The sequence below is a fragment of the Capricornis sumatraensis genome, chromosome 1 (assembly GCF_032405125.1).
Source record: "Capricornis sumatraensis isolate serow.1 chromosome 1, serow.2, whole genome shotgun sequence".
NCBI lineage: Eukaryota > Metazoa > Chordata > Mammalia > Artiodactyla > Bovidae > Capricornis > Capricornis sumatraensis.
The window spans coordinates 8,820,602-8,846,573 of record NC_091069.1 but is presented as its reverse complement, the minus strand read 5'-3'; the positions used below and the strand labels follow the sequence as shown (position 1 = coordinate 8,846,573).

At 42.7% G+C, this 25,972-nt stretch overlaps 1 protein-coding gene and 1 non-coding gene across 2 annotated transcripts in view; one reads left to right on the top strand and one right to left on the bottom strand.

Annotated features, from left to right (window-relative positions):
• The window catches only part of GARNL3 (GTPase activating Rap/RanGAP domain like 3), a 118,872-nt gene that overhangs the window by 22,746 nt on the left and 70,154 nt on the right, over window positions 1–25,972 (top strand). The window contains exons 2-4 of the mRNA XM_068979031.1: window positions 9,167–9,241; window positions 22,635–22,734; window positions 24,354–24,472. Of these exons, the coding sequence (XP_068835132.1) occupies window positions 9,167–9,241; window positions 22,635–22,734; window positions 24,354–24,472 (294 nt within the window). The remainder of the gene's footprint in view (window positions 1–9,166; window positions 9,242–22,634; window positions 22,735–24,353; window positions 24,473–25,972) is intronic.
• LOC138093403 (U6 spliceosomal RNA) lies at window positions 1,622–1,728 on the bottom strand. Its single transcript, XR_011146087.1, has one exon. It is a non-coding gene; the product is annotated as a U6 spliceosomal RNA (small nuclear RNA).

Here is a 25,972-nt window from a genome sequence, read left to right as displayed (position 1 = left end):
TTTTCTAGTCCTGTGGCCACTGCTGAGTTTTGCAGATTTGCTGGCATACTGAGTGCAGCACTTTCACAGCATCACCTTTCAGGATTTGAAATAGCTCAACTGGAATTCCATCACCTCCATTAGCTTTGTTCATAGTGATGCTTCCTAAGGCCCACTGAACTTCGCATTCTAGGATGTCTGGCTCTAGAATGGTGAGTGGTCTTCTGGGTACTGAAGATCATTTTTGTACTGTTCTTCTGTGTATTCTTGCCACCTCTTCTTGATTTCTGCTTCTGTTAGGTCCATACCATTTCTGTCCTTTATTGTGCTCATCTTTACATGAAATATTCCCTTGACATTTCTAATTTTCTTGAAGAGATCTCTAATCTTTCCCATTCTGTTGTTTTCCTCTATTTTTTTGCATTGATCACTAAGGAAGGCTTTCTTATCTCTCCTTGCTATTCTTTGGAACTCTGCATTCAAATGAGTATATCTTTCCTTTTCTCCTTTGCCTTTACCTTCTCTTCTTTTCTCAGCTATTTGTAAGGCCTCGTCAGACAACCATCTTGCCTTTTTTGCATTTCTTTTTCTTGGTGATGGAATTGATCACTGCCTCCTGTACAGTGTCATGAACCTCCATCCATAGTTCTTCAGGCACTCTGTCTATCAGATCTAGTCCCTTAAATCTATTTCTCATTTCCACTGTATAATCATAAGGGATTTGATTTAGGTCATACCTGAATGGTCTAGTGATTTTCTCTACTTTCTTCAATTTAAGTCTGAATTTGGCAATAAGGAGTTCATGATCTGAGCCACAGTCAGCTTCTGGTCTTGTTTTTGCTGACTATATAGCGCTTCTCCATCTTTGGCTGCAAAGAATATAATCAGTCTGATTTCTGTATTGACCATATATTGATGTCCATGTGTAGAGTCATCTCTTGTGTTGTTGGAAGAGGGTGTTTGCTATGACCAGTTTGTTCTCTTGGCAAAACTCTGTTAGCCTTTGACCTGCTTCGTTTTGTACTCTGAGGCCAAATTTGCCTGTTACTCCAGATATCTCTTGACGTCCTACTTTTGCTTTCCAGTCCCCTATAACAAAGAGAACATCTTTTTTGGTGTTAGTTCTAGATCTTGTAGGTCTTCATAGAAACGTTCAACTTCAGCTTCTCCAGGATTACTGGTCGGGGCACAGACTTGGATAACTGTGATATTGAATGGTTTGCCTTGAAAACAAGCAGAGATCATTCTGTCATTTTTGAGATTACATCCAAGTACTGCATTTTGGACTCTCTTGTTGACTATGATGGCTACTCCATTTCTTCTAAGGGATTCTTGCCCATAGTAGTAGACATTATGGTCATCTGAGTTAAATTCACACATTGCAGTCCATTTTAGTTCACTGATTCCTAAAATGTTGATGTTCACTCTTGCCATCTCCTGTTTCACCGCTTGCAATTTGCTTTGATTCATAGACCTAACATTATATATATATATTTATGTATATATATTTTTCATATTATTTTCCATTATAGATTATTATAAGATTCTGAATATAGTTCCCTGTGCCATACAGTAAATGTTTGTTGTTTCTCTGTTTTATGTACAGTAGTGTGTATCTGTTAATCACAAAGTCTTAATTTATAAAGATATGGAATGCTTCACAAATTTGCATGACATCCTTACTCAGGGGCCATGCTCATCTTCTCTGTACTGTTCCAGTTTTAGTATATGTGCTCCCAAAGTGAGCACTCTTTGCTTTTCAGGATCAGGCTTCCTGGCCTGATGTGTTTATTGATTCTACTGTCTTTCTAAATCTATAATTTCTGCTCTGATCTTTTATTGATTCCTTGCCCTTGTTTTCCCTGGGTGTATCTCATTGTTCTTTTGTATCTTCTAGAAGTTAATGCTTTAGTTTATTGTTTTTATTCTTTCTTGTTTAATAATGAAATCATTTAGAAATACGAATTTTCCTGTAAATACAACATCTCTCCCATTATCTGTTTTGATAGGTTCTGTTCTTATTGTTGATGTCTGCATAGTGTCCAATCTTAGTTTTCCTACTTGACCCAAGAGTTTTTTCAGATGTATGCTTTAAAATTTCCTTTCCGTATCCTTTTGACACTAATTTCTCATTTAGTTGCACTGTACTAAAAAATCATCTGTACAGTTTCTTTTGTCGAATTTATTCATGCTTGTTTTCTATCCAGTATTTGGTCAGTTTTTACAGCTTTAATAGATGGCCTTAAAAGGTATGTATTTTCTGTTTGTACCTTGATAAATTCTGTATATGTCTATTAAATCATGCTTATTGATTTTATTGTTTGATTTCTCTGTAATTTCTTACTAGTTTTGCTTTGACCTATCAGAGAAAAATATACTAAATCCCCTATTATAATTATAATTTTAGAAACTCCATCTATTTATAATAGTTTTATCTTAGAATAAAGGTCTATAATTATTATATTTGGGGAGTGAGTAGATCTCTTTACCCATGTACCATTACTTTTAAAATTTGATACTTTTCTCCTAAGTTCTACCTTCTGATTTTATTATTCTCTCACCATTTTCCTCCCAACTTACCATGAATACTAATTACTTTGCCTTTCTTTTTCACGATTTATTGTCTTATTGTATTTATTGTGTTGTTCCATTTTGTTACTTCTCCCAGCGAATTGGGTTTCATTTGTATTCCCAACCCTTGAGTCTTTTTCCCTTTACCAGGGGAGAGTAACCCACTGATATTTATTGTAGTGTCTGTGCTGTTCTCTCTAATGACCTCTAGAAGGAGTTTCTTTCTCCTTGTTATCCACGTCCTTATTTTACCCCTCTACCTCATTCCATCCTTCAGGAGTGCAGGTCTGGATTGATCCAATAAAAAACATCTTACTGGTCACTGAACTGGTCAGCAGAGCACTTGCAAAGGTCAGAGAATGCTTGGGAATGTCCTTTTTGGACCTTTCTCCCAAAGAATAACAAAGAGCCAGATATATTTCTGTGTGAGGAGACTGGCCAGCTCCCTCCTCTCTGCTGGCCTCGGAGGAACGAGACCTCAGACTGCCTGCCCTCTGCTTTGTTTCTGAACCTCTCAGGCTGTTCTGCAGCAAATAAAGGCATTCTCTAGTTGTGGTCTAGCTCACTAGTGAGGGACCACCAGAGAGTAGTTGGTCTAGGGAATGATTTAGTTAGTCTTGCATTGTCTACCCAAAGACCATCTTAGTAACACCTGAGTCCATTATTCCTTTCATTTTCCTCCCAGGTATGTTCTCTGTGCTTTTGCTAATCATTTTTCTCTGTTTATCTCAAACTGATATTCTAATTTACTTTTGGGAGGGCATTTTCTTCTCAGTGTCTAATTTTGAATTCACTGTAGTCCCTGTGAGATGTGGTTTCCATTTCCATATTCAGAAACTGTGCTTTACATCTGAAAGCTGATCACAGATCATTTCATATTCATAGATCAAGTATCTTCCCAAATTATTACAATTAGCTATGGCCTCAAATTTCCTTTGCTTTTTGTAGTAAATATATTTTCTAGAACATGTGCTCATATACCTCAGATCAGTTTCCGCATTTTAAATTATGGACTTGTCATAGGTTTAATTATTTTTTTCTTTGTTGTTCCTTGCTGGTTTAGAATGTCAAAATGCAGTTTAAAACAAGCATATTTATCTGTCACATCCAGCCAGGCATTTTAAGTTGTCAGATGCCTCTGCCCCACATAGTCAGGCTTGGAATGAACCCTCTGTCTTCAGTGTGGTTGGAGGTCTCTCTGGTTTCACCATTGAGGTTTAACCATGGAGAGGGAAAGCGCACATGGCAGGGAGCACTCCTTCTCTAAAGGGCTGGGATTCCTGCATGCCTCTGAGACTTTGACCCTCCTGCAAGTGGGGAGATGAAGTCAAATGGCCACCTTGAGGGAAATGTAGTCTAGCTGTGTGTCTGGCTACAATTCCGTTACTGTGGAAGATGGTGAGAATGGATTTTGGTGGCAGCCAGGACTCTGTACCTCGTGGAGAGACTAGGGGGAGGCGCCTTGGTTGTGCAGTATTGGACATTTAGATGGGTTCTGGTTGATGTTGTATCATTCCCAAGTCCAATCTCCTTCCAACAAATGGAAGAGTTTATAGATTTTTAAGTTTTAATTGTCTGGATCAGAGGCTTATGAGGGGTAATAGAAGGATAACTACTGAGGGAAACAGTTTCTCTGTCATATTAAATGGATTTATTTTTCCCCTGCAGTGTTATTTTTTTCAACCTCTCATTCACTAGAGCACTGTTCCCTTTCATGTCAGCTGCTGGACCAGTCCCCATCCGCACCAGCCTCCGCGGCACCCTCAGCATTTTTTAGCCAACTGCCTGAGCCCGATGTGAGGTGGGGGGTGGGTGGCAGGGCAGGGGAGCTCTGGGGCTGCCATTCCATGTGCCAGCGAGAGTCACTTTCCCAGTGGGACTGGTAGGTCCCCTTCCCACCTGCTGCCCGAACACCTGCCCTCAGGGCAGATAAGCCTTGGCAGTGTGAGCTCAGCAGCAGCAGTCCGACCTGCCGAGCTGGACTGTTGCTACTCAGGCTGCCTTTCCCTTGCACACGGTGATTTGGTCTGTCCTTCCCTTTGGTCTTTCTTTCATGACAGACTGGGTAGAATCTCTTTGAAATCGCTTATGTGAGTAATGAACTTTCTTTGGTTTCCGGGATTGGAGGTAATCTTGCCACCAGTCTTCTATCCCTTTGGTCATTTCCATACGATTTGGCGTTCATCTATTGATGGGTTTCCTGTGTAGTAAATATTTAGTATCAGTACTGTGCCAGGCAATGAGCATAGCTCTGGGGATACAGTGGTGAGAAAATAGTCTTCCTGAGTTTCTCAGAGGGAGTGAGGAGAGACAGGCATGAATCTGGTAATGGCACAAAAGAACATCAACCAGGACCCTGAGCACCCCTCTGAGCCTCACTGGGGACATTTTCGCAGGCATTGAGGTCAGGGAAGGGGTCTGAGAAGTGGGGACTGTGGTGGAATTGAATGATGAGGAGTTCACGAGGGGAAGGTGGGAGAGGAAGACCTTCTAAGTGAGGGGTTCCCATGTATGTTCATCCTCTGGTGAGAAGGAAGGGACTGCCAGGATGGAGCTGGGATCACGGGGCAATCAGATTTATAGATGCCAAAATCCCTGCTCTTTGGTGTGAAATTTGGTTGGAGAAAAGTGATGCTAGGGGCTATTCAGGCCAGTTAGGAGGTGGTTGCAGTCACCCAAGGGAGAGATGACAGCAAGCTTATGGAGACGGTTGGTGGTAGGGAGAGTGACGATGATAGCGTTAAACATGTTAGATGGAGGCGGAAGTTCAGGGTCTTCGAGAATTTTGTGATGATTGTTCAGAGAGAGCTGAATTCTTTCTAACCATCAAATCATTAAATATTTCCTCCCTTTCTTCTTCTTGAACCTTTCGGTCAAGATGAGCAATAAGCTTCTTGTTCTAATCTCAGCCAAGGAAAAGGTCATCATAGCCTGTGCCTGGCAGTGTCTGGAATATAGTCCACCACTCTTTACTGTTGTTATGTGAATGAATGAGTGAATCAGTGAATGATGATCAGCCCTTCTCCCAAGCCTCTGAGTCCCTGATGAGACTCGCTGCTAGAGTGAGGAGTATGTCTACCAACCTCTAATGCAAGGATGTGTGTGTCACCCTCTCTCTTCATACACCAATGGCAGATGTTAGTAATTGATTGCGGCTCTCTTCTCTTGCCAGGGCTTCCCTTGTGGCTCAGCTGGTAAAAAATCCGCCCATAATGCAGGAGACCTGGGTTCGAGAAGATCCCCTGGAGAAGGGAAAGGCTACCCACTCCAGTATTCTGCCCTGGAGAATTCCATGGACTGTATAGTCCATGGGGTTGCAAAGAGTCGGACATGACTGAGCGACTTTCACTTTCTCTTGCCAAATCCAGATGTGACCTCAGAATGTACAGAAAGCTGTTAAGCTCACTTACTGTTTATTACAGCAAAAGATTAAAATCAGCCAAGGAAACAAACACATGGGACAGAGCCTGGAGAGTTCCAAATGCAGGTCTTCCAGCTGTCCTCTCCCATGGTGTCACGGTCACCATCACCACCTCCTGGCAACCGTGTGTGATGTACACGTGGAGTAGTGACATCCAGGGAAGCCCACCTCAGTCTTGGTATCCAGAGGTGGATCTGACACCGAGAGACCCAAAGCCCCCACCGTACTTTCCCGTGTGGCTCAGTAGTCGCCAGGGAAACAGACACTCATGTAGGACATTACCAGGGCTTAGAGATCACCTCCCAGGAGCCGAGAATAAAGGTCAGAACAAAGGTGTTGCTCTCTTTTTTTAAAAAAACATATTTATTTATCTGGCTATGTTGGGCCTTAGCTGCAGCACATGGGATCTTCATTGCAGCATGCGGAATCTTTCGTTGTGGCACATGGGCCTCTGTCTAGTTTTGGCCCTTGGATTCCTGGGTGCGCAGATCTGTACTTTGCAGCACCTGGGCTTAGTTGCCTCGCAGCATGTGGGATCTTAGTTCCCCAAGCAGGGATCAGACCTGAGTCTTCTGCATTGGAAGGTAGATTCTTAACCACTGGACCACCGGGGAAACCCCCAGACCTCTCTCTGGGCAAATTAAATTCTTTACTACAAAGCCTCTATTGCCCATTTTCAGTTTATCAACAGTGTAATGATCAGATGACATCAAAGCTAAACATATACATAAATCTTCTTCATGTTTGTTTTTAAAGTTATTTTGCAGGATATAGGTTAGGTATAAAAACTGTACCTTATTATGGACATTCCATGGAAGATGGTTAAGTAGGGTAGAGGTCAGGGGAGAACAGACTTCTGGAATCTGACTGCCTGTGTTCACATTGCCCGCCTGCTGCTGCTGCTAAGTCACTTCAGTCGTGTCCGACTCTGTGCGACCCCAGAGATGGCAGCCCACCAGGCTCCCCCGTCCCTGGGATTCTCCAGGCAAGAATACTGGAGTGGGTTGCCATTTCCTTCTCCAATGCATGAAAGTGAAAAGCGAAAGTGAAGTCGTTCAGTCGTGTCCGACTCCTAGCGACCCCATGGACTGCAGCCCACCAGGCTCCTCTGTCCATGGGATTTGCCAGGCAAGAGTACTGGAGTACCACAGACTAAATGTAATCTTGCCTAGTTATTTTAACCTTCCTCTGCCTCAGCTTCTTCACTCACAAATGAGAATAATGACAGAATCTACTTTGTATTGTTTTATGAGACTCAAATATTAAGGCCAGAGGAATATATGGTACATAGAAGCTCTCAGTAAATAGTATATTCTATTATTTTTGTATTTATCATGGGAAAAGTTTATCAGTCATTTTCAAACAGGTTTCCTTGAAAATAAGTGAAATTTTTCCACGTATTTTCACATCTTCATGTCTCTTAAATACAAGTTAGAATATGAGATAATCATTCTTAAGAAACCTTGTATCTTTTCACTGAGTGAGTCTTGCATTAGAGTGGTGAGAAGTGCCCCTCTGGGCAAGCATGTTCTAATGGGTCTGGGATATGGAAATCGTTGGCAGATCTTTGTTGCAAATTTGTGGGCAGATTTTAAAAGTTGAAAAAAAGACATGTCCTTCTCCCAAGTTGCTACTGAGAAATTCAGACAGTTTAGGAGAAAGTAAGTTAAATCTTGAGTCAGTGATTTGTGGACTGATGCCCAAGGCCTGATTTCCTCTTAACTCCTGGGCTTCCCCTATGACTCAGTGGTAAAGAATCTGCCTGCAATGCAGGAGACACAGGAGACGCAGGTTCTAGCCTTAGTTGGGAAAAATCCCCTGGAGGAGGGCATGGCAACCCACTCCAGTATCCTTGCCTGGAGAAAATCCCATGGTCCGAGGAGTCTGATGGGATACAGTCCATGGGGTCACAAAGAGTAGGACAGGACTAAAGCGACTGAACACAAGCACGTCTCTTTCTGGCTTCGAGCTCCTTGAATGAAGACTAATAGCTAGAATCACGTTCAGTTCAGTTCAGTTGCTCAGTCGTGTCCGACTCTTTGCGACCCCATGAATCGCAGCACACCAGGCCTCCCTGTCCATCACCATCTCCCAGAGTTCACTCAGACTCACGTCCATTGAGTCCGTGATGCCATCCAGCCATCTCATCCTCTGTCATCCCCTTCTTCTCCTGCCCCCAATCCCTCCCAGCATCAGAGTCTTTTCCAATGAGTCAACTCTTTACATGAGGTGGCCAAAGTACTGGAGCTTCAGCTTTAGCATCATTCCTTCCAAAGAAATCCCAGGGCTGATCAGAATGCACTGGTTAGATCTCCTTGCAGTCCAAGGGACCCTCAAGAGTCTTCTCCAACACCACAGTTCAAACGCATCAATTCTTCGGCACTCAGCCTTCTTCACAGTCCAACTCTCACATCCATACATGACCACAGGAAAAACCATAGCCTTGACTAGACGGACTTTAGTCAGCAAAGTAATGTCTCTGCTTTTGAATATACTATCCAGGTTGGTCATAACTTTTCTTCCAAGGAGTAACCGTCTTTTAATTTCATGGCTGCAGTCACCATCTGCAGTGATGGTGAAGTCTGACACTGTTTCCACTGTTTCCTCATCTATTTCCCATGAAGTGATGGGACCAGATGCCATGATCTTCATTTTCTGAATCACGTTGCTGGAGCTAAAATACAGTCTGCTTGCCTTGGAAAGGGCTAATTGGCCTTTTGGAAACTGTTTGAAACTGAATGAAACACAAGAGCTGTCTGTGATGTTAGTAGAGCCTTGAGTTTCTGCCAGCCATTAATTGTTTTTTAGGCTTTCCTGTGAAGGCAGATGAACTTGAGACTTGGCTTTTGGTTTTGCCATCTGTGAGCTGCACTTGTCTGCCTATGATGCTTATTAAGGTTGATTTTCAGGGAGCGTCCTTTCAGTGCTTTTCCATGTTGGAATATGTTCAAACTTAGATTTGATGCTCTTACTGTTCACTCTCGTGGGCTAGGTGTTCCTCACTCTTCAGCTTCCTAAAGACTATGGGGCCACCTGTGTGAGAACGTGACTGACAGCTTCCAAGAGACCGTCAGTTTCCAGATTGGGCCCTCCAGCTCCAGCTCTCGCTGGATCTGACTTACTTCTAGGCAGATACAGACAGATGGAAGGGGCGTTGCAAGCAGCTTCCTAACTGAGTCCTCTTTTGTTCCCCAGCTTATTTCCAGTGATGCCGATGGAGCCATCCAAAGGGCCGGAAGGTTTCGAGTGGAAAATGGCTCTTCAGATGAGGTAAGGAGGCCTGTACATCACTGAGCACCTGATCATGGCACCTGAGATACGGCCGTGAGCAGCCTGTGATCCTCATTTCCACAGAAGACCTGCCTGAGGGGAGCCCGGGAAGGGTCAGTAGGGCTCTCCAGAGCTTTGCTGGAAGGGAAAGTACCATCATTCTTTATATGGAAGGTGTTATTAATAGGGTGAGGGTACCCTTTGAAAGATCTGTAATAAAGCCAGGGAGACACAGGAAGATGGTCTGCCAGAATGGGGCCAAAGACAAATTCACATAATCCTTTGTGAATGGTCCCCAGAACCCCAGCTCTTCCCCTTTCCTGGACTGGTCAGCTTGGCACTGCCACGTGAGCAATGTCGAGGTCCAGGAGAGAGGCAAAAATGACTGTGATTACAAAATGTCATCTTTATTCAGAGGACAGCAGGAAAGGAGACCATCCCTGTCTGCCACTGCCTGGGCCCTAGCCCTCTTCCTGGGCTCTGCTGGTCATCCGTGCCATAGGCCACAGGGCCTTGCCTCACTGGCCTTTCTCTGTTAAAACTTCCATTGCCGAACTCCCCTGGTGGTCCAGTAAAGAATCCACCCGCCAATACTAGAGACCTGGGTTCCATCCCTGGCCTGGGAAGATCCCACATGCCTAGGAGCAACTAAGTCCATGTGCCACAACTACTTGAGACCACCCGTGCTCTGCAACAAGAGAAGCCACTTCAATGAGAAGCCTGTGCGGAGCCATGAAGAGTGGCCCCTGCTTGCCGCAGCTAGAGAAAGCCCGCGTTCAGCAACAAAGACCCAACGCAGCCATAAACAAATAAATCTTCCACTGTCTGCTCCATCCCTAAGTGCCTACCCCCAGAACTGCAGAGTGCTAAGCCCCCCAGCTTTTTCTTCTTTGCTGCCTTTCTGAGAGGTAGCCCACTGCAGTGTTTCGGCAGCCCCAGCTTTGGCATCAGGCAAGCCTGGGTTCACATGCCAGCTCCCCCGTCTCCTAGTTGTGTGACCCTAGGCGAGTAACCAGCCTTTCTGAGCCCAGATTCTTCATCTGGGGGAAGGAAACAGTCTTGGCATTGTTGAGAGGATTCGGCGAGCTGAGCTTGTAGAGCCATTAGCACTCTGCCCAAGAGTTCGGTGAGTGAGAGCTGTAGTAGTAATCATGGTTGTTGTCGATCCCATAAATAGTGCTGGGTAGCCAGCCTTGCCCTCCTGACTGCCTCCTTAATCATGTTTTTGGTGATGGGCTATGAATTTAACTTGAAAGTCACAGCATTCAGGAAGTTGTTGCTCATCTTCACTTTTGCCTTATCTTAGCAAAGCCCATCACCCAGATGTGGTACCTTGCCTTTGCTGGGAGGCAGAAGGGGTAGTCCCCACTTGGACTGAACCTCCAAGTAGCTGCCCACATACTTCTTGTCCAGAATGATGTCAGTTGACCTGCAGAGAAGAAAGAACTCCCAGGGAAATTTGCTTCTGAAGCTTGGAAACAGCCATCACCTGGTGGTCCTGCTCATGAGACAAGACAAGCCACCAAGGGTGTCCCAGGAGCTAAGTCGGGAGAACAAGCATCAAGTGCTCTTTATCCAGTGCTCAGAAATCTAGTGGCCACCACACCGAGTATCTACTTGGAGAACTTAAGTCCCAGAAACCCCACAGCACATCTTTCTGCTTCCAACATTTTACAGAACTTCAGCCCAGCCTGAAATGAACAAACTGCACTGGCTTGCCCCATCAGACATAAACACATCTTTGGCCTCTGCCAAGACCAGTGTCTAGAGGAAATCCATACCTCCCCAGAAAGGCCTAAATGGAGCCTTCGTGTGGTCCTAAAATCGCCACATACTTTGGTTATCAAACACTCCTCACCTGGCCCTGTCTCTTGGCCATGCCTCACACTAGAGGACAAGATCAGGGACTGGAACTCACCTATGGTGGATCATGGGCAGCAGTAGTTCTAGAGTCAGGCTGCTTGGGTTCAAATCCTGCCGCACAATTCACCAGTAGTACAGCCTTGGGTGGTTCACTTAACATCCTTGAAACCGTTTGGTGGAGTTACTGATTTAATAAATCCTTGTCATCTGTTGTGTTTAAAACATAGTCCCGTCTCGGATTGCTTCTGTGGGAAGTACGATACCAAGGCTCAGCTATCGTCTTACGTTTTGTTTCCACCAAAGCCATGAGCATGAGTGCTCTGTTGGAGCCCCTTGGCTGGTTTTATATGACCACAGGCCAGCCTTCCTGTAATTTGCAGCTCCATCCTGTATCACCTGGGTGGTTTAAAAAGTCTCAAGCTGGTCTTCAGTTAAAAGCGCTGGACAGTGCTAGCACCCTGCCTGATAAAATATCATGGAGGAACCTGAGACTCAGGTTCTGAGTTTGTTAAAGCAGTTAGTGCTTTAAAAGGCTCAGTACAGCTGTCTGAAGTTTTTCAATCTGGTGAACAAATTACAAGCAATTTCACTATTGAGTCATTTTCCTCTTATTATTACAATTTAAGAGTTCTCGATACAGTATGAATACTAGGCCTTTATCAGATATATGATTTGCCAAAATTTCCTCTCATTCTGTAGGTTGTCTTTTCACTCTCTTGATTGTATCCTTTGAAACATAAAAGTGTCTTAATTTGATAACATCTAGTTCATCTATTTTTTGTATTGTTGCTTGCACTTTTCGTGTTGTATCTAAGAAACCATTGCCTATTCTAAGGTTTTTTGGTCACTTTTTATAGTTTTCTCTTCCCTTCAGTTAATGTCAAATTTGTTTTTTATTTCTTTAAACATAGTATAATGGTTTTATTATCTATGGCTGATAACTCCCATATGAGGTTTTTGATGACCCTCTGTCTGTTAGATTTTTCTCCTGGCATACGCTCATGGTGTACTATTTCTCTTTGTGCTTGGCTGCCTAATTGTGTGCTGTTTGTTGTTCTTGAAGATGACTTTTTAGGAATAACGGAAGGCATAGGATGAGTTGCTCCTTGGTAGGGCATGTGATACTGCAATTCATTAATAAGAAATATATCATTTGGTCCTTGAACTTCTTCCTGGCACAGAGCTCCTGAAACCCTTGGGATTTTCTAGTGAGGGTGATCATGATGTCTTTAGGAAAGCCCCTAAGTTTCCTAAGGATAGGGACTGGTCACTAGAGGAATAAGCCACATGACTAGAGGGTTAGAACTTTCAGTTCAACCCCAACCTTCTAGGAGGGGAGAGGGGCTAGAGATTGAGCTGAATCACCAATGACTAATAATTTAATCAATTGTGCCTATGTGACGCAGCCTCCATAAAACCCCAGAAGGACAGGATTTGGAGAGCTTGTGGATGCATGAACACATGGAGATTCCAGAAGAGGTGCATGCTCAGAGAGCATGGACGCTCCACACCTGCCGCCACATCCACATACCTTGTCCTATCCATGTCTTCCATCTGGCGGCTCCTGAGTTATATTCTTTTATAATAAACCAGCAATCTAGGTAGTAAAGTGTTTCTCTGAGGTCTGTGCTCTAGCAAATTAATCAAACCCAAGGGGAGAGTCATCAGAACCTTCAACCTACAGCCAGTTAATCCAAAGCACAGGTGACAACTGGGATCTGCAATTTGCATCTGAAGTTCCAGATAAGAAGCAGTCTTGTGGGACTGATCCCTTAACCTGCGGGATCCAACCCTATCTCTAGGCAGACAGTGTCAGAATTGAGTTGAATTACAACTGGTAAAGAATCCGCCTGCAATGCGGGAGACTTGGGTTCGATCCCTGGGTTGAGAAGATCCGTTTTCTGGCCTGGAGAATTCCATGGACTTATGTATAGCCCATGGGTTTGCAAAGAGACACGACTGAGCAACTTTCACTTTCACAAAGAACCCAGGCCATGTGGGGAAAAACCACATATTAGAATCGCTCTCAGAATCAGAGGAAGGGTTTGGTTTTGCTTTTGCCAGACACCTTGAAACTAAATTCCCAGCTCGAGACTTTTAAGCCACTCAAGTAATACAGAATGGAGCTGCGGGTTTACATGAAGCCTGGCTTGTGGTCTCAGCACCCCAGAGACACTCCACTCAGCACAGTGGCAGCCTTCCTTGAAGTCTTCGGGAAAGAGGTGGTCCTTTCTGGTTCACTCTTTTTTAAAAAATGGTTCTTTTTTAAAAATATGTATTTGTTTATTTGGCTGCGTCCCCTAAGACTTGCTCTCCACTGCTGTCGACTCCATCACAGACTCTTGGCAGATCAGCACAGTCCATGGACCATACCTTCCTGCTCCAGAGTTCATCTAAGCCCATCCCCAACTCAAGGCACGAATCCGTGCGACAGCTTTGTGAACAGTCGACTCATCTGTCGCTGCCTGAATATATACTATCTCCAGGAATGGAAACTTGATCTCTCCTTGATAGGTTTTTGTTCTCTTTGGATACCAACCAGTTCCAACACCAACTAAGTCGAGCCTCCTACAGTTCAGTTCAATTCTAACCCTGACAACCCAGAGCTAGCATCAGACTTCATGGGTTTCAGGCTCAGTTCCACCGGCTGCCCTCACTTCAGACACTGGTGTCAAGTATTGGGTCCCCACACATCCGTCTGACTTGGCTACTAAGTTAGAGGTTCCCATAACACCCCTCCTCATGTTCAGTAATTCACTGAAGTGACTCTCAGAACTCAGGAAAGCATTTTACTTACCATGCCCATTCATTAGAAAGGATACAACTTGGAAACAGCCAAACGGGAGAGATTCAGAGGGCAGGGGATGGGGGTTGGGGCATAGAGCTCCTGTCCCTCTTTGGGTCCACATCATCCCAGTGCCTTGATGTCACGCCAGCCCAGAAACTCACTTAGGTGGGATTGATTAAATCATTGGCCATTGTTGATTAACTCGATCTCTAGCCCCTCTCCCCTCCCCAAAGGTTGTGGCTCAGACGGTAAAGCGTCTGTCTACAATGCGGGAGACCTGGGTTCGAGCCCTGGGTTGGGAAGATCCCCTGGAGAAGGAAATGGCAATCCACTCCAGTACTGTGCCTGGAAAATCCCATGGACAGAGGAGCCTGGTACGCTACAGTTTATGGGGTCTCAAAGAGTTGGACATGACTGAGCAACTTCACTTCACTTCACTTCCAGCCCCTCTCCCCTCCCCAAAGGTTGCAGGGTAGGGCTGGAAGTTCCAAGCTTCTGATCAAGCTTGGTCTTTCGAGCCACCAGCCCCTCCTGAAGCTGCTGGGGGCCCACCAAGGGTTGCCTCATCTGGACAAAAGATGCCCCTGTCACGTTTATTACTCAGGAAGTTCCAAGGGCTTTGGGAGCTCTGTGCCAGGAACCAAAGACCAAATATATATTTCCCATTGCACCACAACTCTAAATTCATTCTGTTTTTCGGCATCTCTCATTGCTAGAAAGTTCTTTCTATTGAACAGCATCCATCCGTCTGTATTTTCCACTCAGAGTTTCTATTTATGGTTTCTGGAGCCTGTAGTGTAAGGCTGAGCCTTCTTCCACATGACAGGCTTTCCAGCATTCCAGGACATCTGCTGTTTTCTCCTAAGATGTGGACTCAGTTCCACTTATCATCACCCTTGCCACTGCTCCTTGACGCATGAGAGGAGCATGTTAATAGATCTTTTAGGTGGAAGTGCTCAGGAATGAACAACTATCTCCAGGCTCGCCCCACACCGCCACGGAGGCCGACTCCTCCTCTCCCTTGCTATGCACACGCTCCTCTTTTCACGAAGCCTGAGGACTCATTAGACACCTACACTATACTAACCCCACCCCCACCCCTACCCCAGTCTTTTCCATGTGTGCTGTTATTTCTCTGTGAGACAACTTCATGGTGCAGTGGAGACAGATTGGAGTCAAACAAACCTGGGTTCAGACCTCAGCTCCACCACTTACCAGATAAGGATTCAAGGTTGCTGAGCCTCCATCTCCTAGTGGATTAAAAAAAAGAGAGAGAGAATTGCTACTTTAGAGCACCTGGCCTTCTCCACCATGTACTTGTGCAATTTGTGTTTGTACCTAAGTGTAGGATTTTACAGTTGTCCAGGATGAATTTAATCTTATTCATGTGTCCCATAATTGCTAATTGTCAAATTTTTTTTTTGACATCTTGATCTGTCATCTGTTAGCCAATAGGGTCACCTCCCTGAGAATCTTGTATTACCTTCAGATGTGCTTATCCTGCCATCTGCGTACTCATTCAGGTTATTAATTAAAATGAATTTGACCCTCAGGTAGATCACTGGAGACCTCCCTTACAGCTCACTTGTGTGTAGCAATTAGTATATGATGAATCAGGGGGACAGCCTTTCAGCTTTTTACAGATATCTTCCTTAGCACAGGAATGGTTCTCTTACATACTGCTGTTGTTTAGTCACTAAGTTGTGTCAGACTCTTTTGGGACCCTGTGGACTGCAGCTTACCAGGCTCCCCTGTCCATGGGATTACATACTGTTGGGGGACATGTAAATGAGTAAAATCCTTTGGGAAGGCAATTAGTAATTATTAAAGATACATATACTGAAACTTCCCTGGTGGTCCAGTGATTAAAACTCTGCACTGCCAATGCAGTGGGTGTGAATTGGATCCCTGGTTGGGGAATTGGGATCCCACATGCCATGCAGCATGGCCAAAATATAAAAGAAAAGAAAAAGAAAAACTTCTTATGCCATCTGGTCAGCAGTTCTGCTGCTAGGATGTGCGTTGAAGCATTGTTTTAAAATGGGAAAGAAATAACCAGGAAACAACCTCAGTTTCCATCAGTAGAGGAATGATTTTGAAAATCATGATGCATTTATACAATGGAATGCTTAGTAGCTGTTAGAATGAGGTAGTGGTAAATGTAATACCGTAGGAAAATGTTTACCATACAGCGCTAGACTTAAAGGCAAACTCCAGAATGGTTTGTTTGATATCATCCCATTTCCTTAAAAACAAACAAAAAAGGTAAACATACTTGCCAATATGCAAGAAAATTTCCAAAGGGACACCTTAGAATTTAATAGTAATTGCTTCTGGAGTGGAAATGGGAGGTCAGGGAAGAAGTTAGAGGACCTTAACCTTTTACTTTAGGCCCTTTTATGTTTACATAGGTTTTACATCTATACTCAACTGAAGTGTTTAATTTTTTTAAAAAGCTATGTAGTTGTTGAAAAGAACAAGGTAGATCTGTAGGTACTGACAGGAATCTAAGATTTTTTCTTAGGGAAAAAATTTCAGTGTAGTATCTATAATACTGCCCCATTTATGAAAGCAGATTATGTGTGTCTATGTACATATGTATGTATGTGAGTGTATGCACATATGTATAAATACATTTTTGTAAATGCATAAAAGGACCTGAAACTATCCAAACCAATCTGATGACACGGTTATTATAGGGAAAGAAAGTAGATTAGGACATGGGGGTTGGGAGAAAGAAAGGATTTTAATTTCATGTGATTTCACTTTCTTCAACCAACTTATATTTATATTTGCAGGTCGACATTTTTTAATTTATTATTTTAAAGATCCACCTTTTTATTGCCAGTGTTCTTTTGCAATTTAGCCTAGAAAGTGAGGGAAAGTCAGTTTTAAAACATTCGCTCATTAATTAAACTCATTCTAGAAAGGACTCTGAAAAATGACGGGCATCGTATGAAACTATGGCTCTCATTTGTAGTTGGAGTGCTTGTGTTATGTGGACTCCCTGCTTAAAGTCAAATATTAGAGAGCATTCAGATAAAACGGGGGTATTACACGTGGATTTTGATTAAGTTCTCCTCACAGTATCTTGGCCATATACAGTCATTGTCCTTCACGTCCCACAAGTATATGTGGTTAAACAAAACAAAACAAGGAACACAACAAGGAGCTTTTGTGGGCTTTGGAATCTAATGCAGAAATGACTCAGTCTCAAGACTCATTCAACCCTGTGGAGGTGTTCAGGCAAGTCTGCAGTATAGAAGAATTTGAGTTAATTACTCCACAATACCTTCTAGCAAATGATTATCTAAAAAGGGATACAATTAGTATGGGTACTTGCAATGTTAAAGTTTAGCTGTCTGATAAATGTATTCATCGGAATATTTCCTCCTAACTTTCTTTTTGATTGATATCAAGTAAATAATGTTTCATTGTCATCTTGAAGTGCTGTAGGATTTTCTGTATCTTTGGAATCTTCTCTAAAATTTAGGTCATACTTAAAATAGTTAAAATTTATTGTAAAACTAAAACAACAGTTGGGTACTACTACACCCATTCCAGGGCGGTAATGGCAAAGAATTTGCCTGCCAGTGCAGGAGACATAAGAGACGTGGGTTTGATCCCTGGGTTGGGAACATCCCCTGGAGGAAAGCATGGCAACCCGCTCCAGTATTCTTGCCTGGGGAATCCATGGACAGAGGAGCCTGGCAAGCTACAGTTCGCAGAGTCACAAAGAGTCGGATATGACTGAAGCGACGTAGCAGGCACACATGCACACCCACTCTAAAACCACTAAAATTTAAAGCACTGAACTGCTCAGAGTTGATCAGAGAACGTGGAACAACTGGAACTCTTCTATTTATTGCTAATTGTGTAAATTGGTGCCTTCCTCTTGGAGACTGTTGATAATATCTACTCAAACTGAATGTCTGTATCCTCTGGGTCCCAGGATGTACACCCAACAGAAAAGAGAGTTCACTGTGGCTTTATTCTTTTCTGTGTGTGAGTTTTATTTATTTTTTAATTTGGCCACACCATGTGGCACATGTAGGATCTTTAGTTCCCTGACCTGTGGCCCCTGCACTGGAAGCACAGAGTCCTAACCACTAGACCACCAGGGAAGTCCCTCTCATGGCTTTATTCTTAATTACCAAAAACTGGAAAATATTCATATGTCCATCAACTGGAAAGTAAATACATGAATTTTGGAGTTCATATGTGGACTGCTGTGTAGCAGTGAGGCAAGAATGAGCTACTGCTTCACGGATAAAGTGAATGTCACACACATAAGGTCTAAGAACAAAGGACCTGACTCAAATGAATACAGATGATATGATTTCATTTCCATGAAGTTCAAGAGTAAGTAAAACTAGTCTATGGTGATAAAAGTCACAATAGTGCTTACCTTTCAGAGTGTGATTGAGTGTTGACTGGGAAAATGCATGAAGGAACCTTCTAGGATACTGAAAAGGTTCTCTGTCTTGATCAGGTAGTTACAAAAGGTATATGTGCATGCGTGCTCTGTCCTGTCCAACTCTTTGAGACCCCATGTACTGTAGCCCACCAGACTCCCCTGTCCATGTGATTTTCCAGGCAGGGATACTGGAGTGGGTTGCCATGCCCTCCTCCAGGGGATCTTCCTGACCCAGAAATTAGATCCACATCTCTTGCATCTCCTGCATTGGCAGGCAGTTTCTTTACCAGTAATGCCAACTTCGAAGCCCACAAGGATATGTGTGTGTGTGTGTGTGTGTGTGTGTGTATGTACACACACATATATAGACTGGTGCTGCTAAGTCACTTCAGTCGTGTCCAACTCTGTGCGACCCCATAGATGGCAGCCCACCAGGCTCCCCCATCCCTGGGATTCTCCAGGCAAGAGTACTAGAGTGGGGTGCCATTGCCTTCTCCGATATATATATATATTTGAAAATCATTTCACTCTACACTAAAGAGTTGTGCACTTTCCTGTCTATTGCTGCTGCTTATCAGGTATTGGAACTGGTTTTCAGAGTCTTTTTTCTGGGATCCTGAGCAGAGGGATTTTTTTGTTTTCTGCTTAGCCTCCATTTCTTTTGTCAGTTCCTGCATGTTTTCTTGTCTTTACACCTCATAATATGTGCTTTTAACAAGGGACAGGAAGTGTCTTGCTCTGTGAGACTCACAACTTTTTGGGTGTTGGGTTTTTCCCCAGTTTAGTTTAGTATTCTGTGAAGATGAAAGTTAAATAGGTATCTTTTTGATCATTAAAAAAAGAACTCATGATTGACAGTTTGTACTCAATAGAGGTTTGGGGTATGACACCGGCCAGAGTCCCATCTCTCACTCCCAGGAGCATGCTGCCTCTTGCCTCACCTGCATTATTCCACTCCGCTGGTGCCAACACTCAGAGCACTAGGAGGCAAGTCTGCAGATTCAGGGCTGCAGAAGGTCTAGAGTTGGAGGACATTTTCTACCTTCTGCCTTTGAACCCCCTTCTCAGAATAATATTTCTTTTATGCTTGAAACAAGATACATGGAATTACAAAGGAAAACAGTTGTATTGAAATAGTTATCAAAATTACTTTTAAACCTAATTTATAATACTGTAATATACATGCTTTTCAATGAATACGTTAACAAATTCAGCAGCAGATCTCATAACTGTTGTAATTTTGAGCAGGGAATGGCATCAACAGTATTTTGAGATATCTGCACTCACTGGGATGAGTTGAAAGTATCTGTGATTTTTCCTTTTTTTTTTTTTGTGACATGGTTATCAAGCAGAAGGTTATCCTTCTACTTTTATTTTTTGCATATGTTCATTATTGAATGAAATGCTGAATTTTAGTTGAAAGCTAGGGAAAAGAAAGATTTTTTTTCCCCAACCAAGTTCATGTTCCCTCTGGGTTCTGTTAGAACCCTTGGTATAGAGCATTGATTCTCAATGCCCATAAGAAATCACTGGGGATGCTGAAGAAGCTCTCTGAGCCATGCAAGTGTTGGAGGTTCCAGAGGCTTAAGTGTCCTGGTGACTGAAGAGTCTCCTCTCCAGGCTCTGCTGATGCTTTCTAGGATCCAGGGCCTTGGAACCATGACACCATACCCTGTGGGTCTGACGGTGTAAGGCTAGTTGCCTTAGCTGGACCCCACCGATGTCTGGTCAGATGATGCCTGAGGCTGGCTGCTGGACTCCAGGTGATGTCATAGCTGCCTGCTACATCGTGGCACAGTGAAGAGAGCTGTGGACTAGGAGCACTGCCTGTGGTTTAGGGTTATAAAACGAATAACTGTTGACAATGAATCAGCCAGAGATTCTATGAGGAACAAAATCCAATTATATGCTCTTCTCGAATCACACCAGAAGGTCAAAACTGAGAGGCAACATTTTGGGCAGGTGATCAACATTACTGTCACCAATGAGAAACAGATGGACATCCTGAAATCTGATCCGCTGAGAAGGACAATCCTTGCTTATGTTGTAGTCCAACCAAGCATGCATCACCTGAATCTAATCATAGAGAAACATCATACAAACCCCAAATGAGGAGTGCTTTATTAAAAAAAAAAAAGAAAAATAAGACGTGTGTGTGTGCTGCATTCTTCAGAAATGTCAGTGTCATAAATGACAAAGAAAACCTATGGAAAAGTTCCAGATTAAAGGAGTCTAAAGAGACGTGACAATCAAATGAAAGTGCTTCAAGCAACATTGTTGAGTCAATTGACAAAACTGGAGTACAGATGGTAGATTAAAGGATTATATCAAGGCTACATTTACAATTGTTGATAAAGCCGTATCGTGGGTTATGTAAAAAGATATTCTTCTTCTTGGGAAATACACATTGAGGTATTTAAGAATAAAGGGCTATTATTTATGCAACTGTCTTAAATGATTCAGAAAAAGTATGTGTGTGTGTGTGTGTGTGTGTGTGTGTGTGTGTGTAGAGGGAGAGAAAGTAGTGAACAAGTGGGTAATTGGGTAAAATGTTAGCAGTAGGTAAATGTGGTAAAGGGCAGACAGATGCTTTTTGCACTCTTCTTATTCTTGCAGTTTTTATGTAAGTTTAAAATTATTGCCAAATAGAAAGTTATATATATGGGTGTGGATGTGTGTGTGTGCTCAGTTATGCCTGATTTTTTGCAACCCCATGAAATATAGCCTACTAGGCTCCCCTGTCTATGGAATTTTCCAGGCAAGAATACTGGAGTAGGTTGCCATTTCCTACTCCAGGGGATATTTCCTACCCAGAGATCAAACCCACATCTCTTGTGTCTCCTACATTAGCAAGCGTATTCTTTACCAACTGGCACACCTCGGTGTAAAGATATATATATATATGTATATGTATATATATATGTATATGTATATATATATATATATATGTGAAATTTTAGCCTACTTTTTACCCCTTGATAGATTAAAAAGGCAAAACATTAAATAAAGCATGAAGAAGATGATGTAATGGTTAAGATTTTTAAAAAGAAAAAATTCTGACATTGGATATGATTTCTGTTTCAGCTCCACTGCTTATTATCTCTGCCACCTTAGGCAACATACTTAGCCTCTCTAAGCCTCAATTTCCTTGTCTGAAAGTAGGGGGCTAAAATCAACTCTGTTTCATGAGTTGGTGGAGACACTATGGAGGTGATGTACGTAAAGTGTGTGGCCTAGGACCTGGCATGTAGAGCTCTTTTCCGTGAATATCGGTATTTCCAGAACAGTGAGCAAGATAGAAAGCATCCTGACTTACATTATAAAGTAATGTAACCCTGAAGGCATGCCAGAAATACATACAGAAAAGAAACCTATAGATTCATCTAATAAATATGATACATAGCCGTTTAAAAAAACCTAGCAGTAACTGTATCAGAAGAATACCTAGAAGGGTGTATTCCAGAAATCTCAGAATGATTCAGTATCAGAAGAGCCATTAGGGTAATTCATTATATTACTGTTATTTTTCCCATTTAACCTATTTGCTCAATCATTGCCCCAAAAAAGCTTTTAATAAAATTCAATATCCATTTCTCAGAAAACTCTTTATAAACTTGGAATTGAAGGGAACTTCTTCTGCATGATAAAGAACGTACCACTGACCACAAATGTCTAGTAAATCTCTAGAGACATGTCAGAATGAGAAAAGAATCTGCCAGTAGTCTGGCACATGGTGCAACAGAGATGTCAGTGGCGTTTCAAACTGTACATTCAGTATGATTCCATTTTGGTAAGAAAATGTTGGGAAAAAATTAGAAGGAACTATATCAAGTCAATCATAATGATTATTTTTGGACAAATTATTCAGATTATTCACTATGTTTATCCACATTTTCCATATCAATTGAGTTACTTGTGATAATTTTTTAAAATGTTACAAAAAATATGAACACAGATAAGATGCCAGGATGTTTTCCAGGTGAAATGTGCCTGTTACAGGGATAACAATCAGAAGGGCCTGCCCCTAGGGGGCACTAGCTTCCAGATATCCTGGAAGCTTCGTACCAGAAAGGAAAAAAACTTTCAATTCAAGTTATATTTAAGTTAGAAGTCGCCTAGCTTACTGGTTCACCTGGTGTTTTTTCCTCGACCCCAAGGACTTCCAGAAAATTTATATGATGTGGGTTTAGACTGGGTGTCTTTTCTAATAAGAACATGTGGTTACAGCCCTGTTCGTAAGCCTTTTCTGCTTCTTTGGCATCTGGTTCATTGCTACCTTGCTTACTTTCTAAGTCTCTTAATGACATAACTTTGTTCCATTACAGAATGCAACTGCTCTGCCAGGTACTTGGCGAAGGACAGACGTGCACTTAGAGAACCCAGAATACCACACCAGATGGTATTTCAAGTATTTTTTAGGACAAGGTAATTATGCCATTCCAGTGGTTGGGAAGAAAGGATATTCAGAGTGAAAATTAGTGTCAGTGTAATTTCTGGTACCCTGTATATGTGAAACTTATTGGATTAGAGGATACTGAGGTTAGGGCACTTCATTTCAAGGTCAGTTGTAACCTCTATAGATTTGAAGATTCGATTCAGAGTCTCAGCCCTAGCAGATTTTCTCAGTTTTAAATTTGTTACTTATATTTTTAATTTTTTAATTTAAGTTTTTGCCAGTTGTTTTTGTCCCTGGGGAGTTACAGAGGATTAAGTAGTCTGAATAAGTGATTTGCAAGATGAGAAAAATTTGCAGGGCACAAGCAACTTCAGACTTAACAAGGCCTGTCCTGAGTTTGCAGTGGGTCTTGAACACTTGATTCAAGGTAATGAGGAGAGAAACGATTCCCTGAGCTCCAGGGCCAATACAGAACAGAGAGGCATTATGCTATAGGTTCTGGGGACCAGGGTTTCTTTGTTACCTGCCATGTGCCAGGCACTGTGCTCTGGCAAAGGTAGTTATAATCCCTGCCCTCGGGACTACAGACTGATTCCTGGGGCTGGTATTATCCATATAGGACCCTATACCAGTTACTCCCACTTCTCTGAGTCTTAATTTCCTTATCTTTAAAGCAAGGATGTTACTAGTATATATATATGCCTAGGAGGTTTGAACAGAAGTGTCAGTGAGGCACAGTAAGCCTGGTGCCTGGCACATACCAAGAACTCTGTCATGAATAGTGGTGTACATTTTGACATGAAGGACTCATGTGATCATACATGGAAAGATGAAAACAGGAGCATGGTTAGCAACAGATGGTAGTGAGAATGGAAGAGTAATCACTCTGGCAGGATTAGAAATGAGTTGAAGAAATTGCTTATCAGGCTAACTCATTAATTTATTTTTATTGATTTGTTTGTAGAAGGTGTGATACTTGAGCTATTTAATTGGACCTAAATGATATCTTTTTAAAAATCAGACACTGTATTATTCTAAGTTCATTTATTTGGCAAAACATATTTCTTTATAAAGAAAGAAATGGAGGGAAAGTTGCTATCTTCCCAATTACTCGAAAGCCTTTGCCTGGAGCGGTGAGAACTTCTGAGAAAAGTGGTGCCATCAGTTTGGGTGCCTTCAGTTGCCTCAGCTGGCTTAAATTTCAAGGGAGAGAACAGAGACCAGGGGCAGGGCAGGCTCTGGGGTTGCTGGAGTCAGAGGCTCAGTGATGTCGTCTGTGCTGGCCCTCCTCAGAGCGACAAGATGGTTGCAGTACTTTCAGGCATCACTTCTAGACACCACCATCTCCAAGGGAAAAAGGAAGGCTATCTTCGGCAGTGAGGAAGCCTTTTCAGAAACCCCTTGACACACTTCTTCCCTTGTCTCACTGGCCAGAAGGGGTCACATGTTCATTCCTGAGCCCATCCCTGGCAGGGGGACCTGGAAAGCATGTTTAGGATAGAGTCACCAGGTTCTGTCCTGAGCTGGGCTGGAGATTACCATTCTCTGATCCTGTGGGAAGGGCTGGCTTCCACCTGCAGCGCCCACTGCTCCCAGCACCCAGAGGAGCTAGCTGCGTTTTCACATTCTGAATCTGCCTCTTTTCCAGTCCATCAGAACTACATTGGAAACGATGCCGAGAAGAGCCCCTTCTTCCTGTCCGTGACCCTCTCTGACCAAAACAATCAGCGTGTCCCTCAATACCGTGCGATCCTTTGGAGGAAAACAGTGAGTGTCTGACCTGCCCCTGGAGTTTCAGCACCACTCCAGAGTTCAATCAGTGTCGTTGTTGGCTTTTTTCCTACAAGGATTTTTGAGGGAGCCTATTGAGGATTATTCTCAGGAGAAACCTTGCTCTGAGTTTCACAGGAGAGACCTTCATGCTCTGAGTTGAACATCAGCTTTTCCTATGTAAGCCACTAAGCAGACATGTACCTCCCCCTCAGTCTCTGCCCTCTGGGAATACAGGACTGTGTTAACCTTTGCTGTTACTGGTACTGAAAGTGATAAGCTGACTCACCGTCAACTAAAATAAATAAAATTTAGTGGAGTATAATACTCCTACACAGGCCCAGTCCCTGGGGGACCCCTGTTTCCACCAGCCAGTCTCAACCGCTGAATCAGCTGTGCTCCTAGGATTTCTTAGAGGCTTAGCTCCTTTCATCAGTACCACGAGGTAGAAAAGCAACCTGAGATTTAACAAATACCTGCTGCCCACGGTGGGCTCTGGACTGAGCTGAAAGCAGACCCTTTCAACTCAAGGACACAGGTCTTTCTTCAGCACAGGAAGTTTTTCTATGTTCATTAGTGTTGCTTCTTTTCCTGTTCTGATTTTTTTTTCTAGCAATTCTTATATTTGACCTCTGTCTTTCATCTTTTACCTTTTCTGCTTCTCTTGGTCTTTTTTTCTTTGCTTCTCAGCGAAATTTTTAGAGATAATATGGACCCTGGAAAGAGCAAAGCATTGGAGTTAAGCAAAGTAGGGTTAAAACAAAAACCTCAGTAACAAGTTCATTTGGGTTGGATTTGAGAAGATTTCTCATGCCCTCTGAGCCTCCACTTTCTTCTTTGTAAAGTAGGGAAAGTTCTGGGTTGTAGCTGACAAAATGATGAGTACTAACAAGACTACATTAAGTGAGATCTTGAAAATTTACCCAGTGTCCCAAGTCATCAAATCTTAAACTGGTTAGATGCCTGAAGGTTAAAACATTTTATTCTTGGATTGGTGAGTACAGCATATAATTTTACAAGCAATAAAACAAACCACACTTAGAAAATGTTAGTTCTCTTATTTGGTATTCCCGCTTGATGGGTACCTTTGTTGAAATCCAGTATTTAAATAATCACATGCTGATTTTTGTCTCAGCTACATAGGATATCAAAATTGCTATGTAGATCTTTTTAGAAAAGACATAACAGAAACTTAAAAGAACAGCAATTTTTATACACATGTACACATTTTGCACACATGCATGCATATAGAGCAATAAAGTAGCAACTTCAAAAAGCCCAAAAAGAATTTCCAGTAACCACTACAAACTGTGGCTAGGAACTTCTTGTGATGATTAAAAATAGTAATAACAGTGAAATCTAACACTTACTGAGCACTTACTATATGCTAACTAAGTCCTCCGAATGCATAGGTGATATTACAGTTTAGGGAGCTTAACCAACATGGCCAAGGCTACATGCCAGTAGGTGGCTGACCAGGCAGAACCCAGGGCCCAT